At 33.1% G+C, this 5,906-nt stretch overlaps 1 protein-coding gene across 1 annotated transcript; it reads left to right on the top strand.

The window, feature by feature from the left end:
* Positions 1-3,614: 3,614 nt before the first annotated feature.
* On the top strand, positions 3,615-5,906 carry LOC135129897 (sodium channel protein Nach-like). The gene is made up of 7 exons (XM_064057167.1): positions 3,615-3,766; positions 3,916-4,084; positions 4,132-4,271; positions 4,325-4,454; positions 4,506-4,655; positions 5,099-5,282; positions 5,749-5,906. The coding sequence occupies exons 1-7, from the start codon at positions 3,615-3,617 to the stop codon at positions 5,904-5,906; spliced, it is 1,083 nt and encodes a 360-aa protein (XP_063913237.1).

Genomic DNA, 5,906 nt, shown 5'->3' with positions numbered 1-5,906 from the left:
CAGGTGGAAACGGTATTTTACGGGTTCGCTTGAAGGAAAAGAATTAAGTTGAACACCAAAGAACACTAGTTATACATAACAGAAAATGGCGAAATCTAGGCAAGGATAATATCACCACAGAAGTGATGGAGGTAGTAAAAAACAAAAAGCTAAAATTTTGTAATAAATAATAATAAAGAATAAAGTTTTGACATCAGATGCAACTCCCAACGACTGATAAACGGAAATAATAGTCCCAATTTACAAGAAAGGAGAGATAAAAGAGTGCAAAAATGGCCTAGGAATCATCTTGAAAAAACCTAGAAAAAACTTTAGAAGCCTCGGTTTAACTGTACATCAAACAGATGAGAACAAGGGGGATAGTATATGCTACCTTTATCAAAAGACAGATCAACAAGAATAGGGTAGACAGAGAAACTACAAAGAAATGAAGCAGGGCTGTATTTTAAACCCACTACTATTTTGCAGCACTTTTAGACGAAGGCATAAAAGAATTAACCCTTTCGCTACGAAGCTCGAATTAAAATTTCTTGCCTCTAAAACGAGACACTTTTTTGGTTTTGAAAACGTACGGTCTTCGTTTCGAGGACTCCATTTTTCGTAAACATACGTCCTTCGTACACAGGATACAAAATTAAGATGAATCAAGAGAAATACAACCAAATATGTTTAGTCAACCAAGGTGGCATCACCAGGGCAATAAATGTACTGGATATGTATATTGATGATATCAACTTGTTTTACAAAACGCATAGCCTTGTTGATATATTCAATTTAGTGTTATGGATTTATTTTACTTTAATATTTCAGGTCATCTACGCAGGTTTTAAAGTATAACTACTTGTATACTTTAATTAGAAAGCATTAACGTGCTAAACGAAACTAAAGTGGAGCTCAATATTTGAATTATACCACCTAGACGAAGACCGTAATTTTTCGTACAGAACAGAAAGCAGAACCCTAATTTATGCAGTCAGTACCATCTGTGTGCAACGGATTTAAAGAAAACGTAGAGACCAAATGCGTACGGGCTTCGTCCTAAGTAAGAGATACAAGTGAAAAAATACGGTCTTCGTTCTAAAGCACACAAATTATTAGACCGTATACGTACGGTCTTCGTAGCTAAAGGGTTAAAAAGACAAATATAAAGTAGAATACTGAATGCTGAAAACTATGAACGAAAATTTAAAATAAATATTTAGTAAAAACCTGGAAAAAATTAAGTAAAAACGTTCACTAAACCAGAAGAGTATAAAACTAAGACAAGTACACAGTTTTAAGGCAACATGATAGAAACAAAATAAAAATTGGACTAAGAAATTAAGATAAGGACAGAAAAACAGTTCGATTTATTAAGAGCATAAAAAATTCCTTCTTAAGCGAAATAGAGATACCTAGGCAAATAAAAACACAGATATTTAAAAGAGTAGTAACACCAACACTTATACTTATTTGGATCTGAAACTTGGATGACAATAAAGAGCCAAAAAAGGAACCTTCGAGGTTTCTTAGAAAAATCGGAGGAAAAATAAGATTAGATAAAATAAAAAACACAGTGTTTAGCAAACACTATACAGACACCAGTACAAATTTTAACACCAGAGGGACAACTAAGCTAGCTGGGACACTTAATGAGAATTGAAGGAGAGGAAAACTAGAATTATGAACAGAAAACTAAGAGGAAGACCAAGAGAATGTGGACAGAACTTAAACTTGTTGCAGAAAAGAGAATTATTAAGTGGAACAAGTTACGCAGACAAATACAAGATAGAAAATTCTAGAAGAAGGCATGGAAAAGGAAACCAAAGCAATAACTAGTTACAAAGGTACAAACTGGTAAAATAAGCTAGTGAGACATTTATTTTCCGGATGTAAAAACCCTCTGCAGCTTTCAAAAAATGAAATCAGATATTACAGACTGATACAATTTTTTCAATATGACAAATCTAAACACACAAAGAAATCATTATTAAAGTAATTGGATGGCAACACTACAGTTATTAAGATGGTGTGGCGGAAAATTTAAACTGTAATAGTGGACAAAGCGAAACTTAAATTCCTCATATATCAATCACTCTTCCTCGATAATTTTGTTCTATTGACAAGTATAACAGACATTCCACATCTGTATGCCCAAAAAACCTGCCACATATTATACACTTTACCGCGTCTTCGCTAAAGAGCCGGCTATTTAACCAAGCTGTACCTTTTACGCGGACATGATTCTCCCTATAAAGTTTCCTCTTTTTCTCGAATTGAAAAGATAAGCAAACAACATTTTATTACTCCACAAATGCAGTAGAAATCAAAATAAGGTAGGTGATGTACAAATAACAACATCAAAAAAAAAACAAGCATAAATTAAACCTCACATGCCTCCAGTTCACAATGTTAATACTTCGACTGATGAAAATTTTCAAGGTCTTTTCTCAGAAAATGGATCAACGCCTTTAAGATTACTTTAAACGAACGGCATAAATCGAAAATTAAACATTATAAATCTCGAGTGAGAAGCTTAATAAATAAATTAGGTAAAAACATCTCATATCGTTATTACAAAATAGTTAGGCCTGAATAAGTGAATTCCATGTTGCGTGTAATAAACTGATCCTGTACCAATTATGTTCGTTGGAAAAGCACTGTGGCGTCGAATACGGATCATCTTTGTTTAAATAAATAATTGCCCTTGTATGAAATTACAAAGAATTCTTTACACACCAAAATTTAGCACATATTTCCACTGAAGTGACCAAGAGATCCTTAAAAATCTACCTTTCAATCCCCATGCCCCTACAAAGTCTAGGGTATTTTTCTTACTTTGCTTTTAATTTTGGTGGTTTTTCAGTTTTTTCCTGAAAATATGTTAGTAATTTAAACCGTTACAAAAATTTAATTACTTGTGTCATCTTCTCTTTCTTCATCAAAATCATGCTTCAAGTTTTGAAAGCGCTGAGGAATATTGTAGGAGCAATAACAACTTGAAGAGCCTATTTCTGTTTGAATGGAAGAAAAATGGTATGCCTTAGTTGTAAAAATCATATAATAATAGGGATATTATATGATAAGATACTTATTATTAGGGTGCTAGCGTCATAAACAACCACTTGTCACTAAATTTTGTTAATACTAAAGCTTTAATATTGCATTTTCTTCATAATTACCGTGCCCAAAGAGTGACGTCAATAACAAGCTTCATTTCTCATTCTAAATAAACCGTGTACACACGATAGAACAACTCATTAAATTTACAAGACGAATGTGCACTGAAGTTGCTTTCATATTTCGTATATGTATTCAAATTAATCACATTTCTCTCTGTTTAACAAACAAAATGAATAAATAATAACTTCCCGTCGCAGAGAGAAAAACACTCATTCTATGAACCACGTGAAATGGTGCGTAATAACTTCAAACACACAGAAAGAAATTCATTTAGCAATTTTCTGAAGACATCCACTCTAATTAGCCTTAAACATTTTCAAGACGATGACAAAAGTTAGTTCGGTGTTTCTGCGGTGTTAATATTTTATGCATACGTTTTATTTACAGTTGTAGGAAAAGTTATTTGGGTCTGCATTAATGTAGGCCTCGTAGGTATAACATGCTTGGTGATTATGGCAATTTGGGATAAATTAACTCGCAATCCAACGCTGACTACTTTAGAAAATACTAATTTTCCAGTAAGTAAAGTACCATTTCCAGGGGTTTCTATCTGCAATCTCAACAAAATTAGCAAGAAGAAAGCAGAAGATGTGGCCGCTTTTATGTAAGTTACTACTTTTATTCTGAGAAAAAAGGATTCTTAGTTGCAAAATTAACATTTAAAACATTGTATTATAATTCAAAACATAACAGACGCTAAAAAAAAAAAGGAAAACGAGGGACAAAACCAACAAAATAAGAACGATTTTTCAGATCAGACACAACGGGTTCGGCCCTTGATGTAGTTCAGGATTACATGAAAACCCTTGGGAGCTTCTACGACTTTGACGATACTAACATCCACAAGCAGTTGCAGTTTCAGCAAATTTTAGAAAAGTTTACTCATGTTGATGAATTTAGACCTGTCAAACTTATGAAATGGGTGAATTTAGATATTTTGTTTTAACCATTACGAATATTTTGTTGTAGTTGTCACCCACATGTGAAGATTTCTTGTTACGTTGCTCTTGGAAGAACCAAGAAGTCAACTGTAGCGAAATTTTTCAACTAAGATTGACTTTTGAAGGCTACTGTTGTGTTTTTAACTATGTGAAAGAAACGAATGAAGTGTTGGTGAAGTTTCAGGTCTAAATTGTTGGTTATTTTGTCTTTTTTTTTTCAGGATATCTGAATCTTTTCGTCAAAATGAGATCATGTTTGGAGAGGCGGGATTACATTCAGGTCTTACAGTGGTGCTGAATAATCAATTGAATGACTACTTTTATACGAAACAAGCGTCAATGGGTGCTAATGTATATCGGTATTTGCGTAGGTGTCTCATACATTATTACTGTGTTTTTTAGGTTCATATTTTTAATCCAACAGATTATCCTGATAAAAGCAGTGGCGGTTTAAGTGAACAGTTGATAGGGATTTCTACGGAATTTTTAATACAGTTAGAAACCATTACCTATGACGCTGTTAGAGACGTTGTGTATCATCCTGTGGACGAGGTAGACTTGTTGCTAAGAATTCTGTTGTATATAGAGTTATCCATTTATCGCCCCCTCCAATAAGTTGTTGACGTCATTTCAAAATTTTGCTAAATAAATCTTTTCTGAAATGTGCAAAACTCAAAAAATTAATGAATGATTTATCATTATGAATTATTTTATTCTTTAAATCAAAAACGCCTTGTCTCATTGTCACGAAAATTCGAGAATACAGTATTTTTATTATTAGTTAGTAGTTATTACATTATATCTATCTAAATTGATATCCTTACGAAAATGTTGATGACGTCATCACAAAATTTTGTTATGAAAAACTCACTTAAAACCTGCTTAAAGAAGCATGCTGTGTGTATGTTTTTGCCTATGTATAAACTATTGGCAAAGACCTGTAGTTTACCTCACGGATGTTCCGTCTAAATAACCCTATACCATTTTCTTTTCAGCGAAAATGTTATTTTCCCTCCGAAAAACAAACTTACTTTGGACTTTACTCTGAAAGCGACTGCCTTATGGACTGTAGAATGAGGAGCATGGCTGCTTTGTGTGGTTGTGTACCATTCATGATACCACAAAATCGAACCTTGGTTTGTGGATTATCAGACATTCAATGTCTTAGTAAATATAGAGGTACTGTATTTTTATCTTTATCTGCTGGCATGTCATAATGACAACATTATAAATATTAGTTTGGAAACCATAACAACGTTGATTATTGTACTGAGTACCATAGTAGAAATATAGGGGAGTAGAAGTCATCATCATTTAAACAGGTAGAAAAAGTAAACTATTTGTAAGACAATTTTATTCAATGTTTTTGGTCCCTATATCCTTCAAACGTGTGTTACAAAAATACAAATCGGTATCTATTTGCTACACACTCGGATTTGTTAAATAATACATACATCACAAATTTCTAACTTTTTTCTTAATTTCTGCTAGCAGATAAAATTTTGTATGTCATTCGGATTGTAACTAATCATAATGGTACATGTCGTGTTATCCTCGTCTCATAATAATTTGTACGACTAGTACTACCATAATGATTGGTTTGATCCTTATTACCAAATTTGTTTCTTTAATAATACGTTTTTAGTTAAGTGGGACGCGTTGGCTCCACCTGATGCTTTTATACATAGCAAATTAAAAAGAGAAGCTCACTATGCATTACATTGTGAAGACAGATGCTATTCAACTTGCACCACTTATACGTACCAAATCGCAACCAATCCAGTGCCCATCAAAGATCCGTAA

Source organism: Zophobas morio, unplaced genomic scaffold (assembly GCF_036711695.1).
Source record: "Zophobas morio isolate AGI-343-1 ecotype UQ-CSIRO unplaced genomic scaffold, CSIRO_AGI_Zmor_V1 ptg000017l, whole genome shotgun sequence".
NCBI classification, from domain to species: Eukaryota; Metazoa; Arthropoda; class Insecta; order Coleoptera; family Tenebrionidae; genus Zophobas; species Zophobas morio.
The sequence above is the reverse complement of the archived record's forward strand: the minus strand, read 5'-3'. Positions and strand labels throughout refer to the sequence as shown.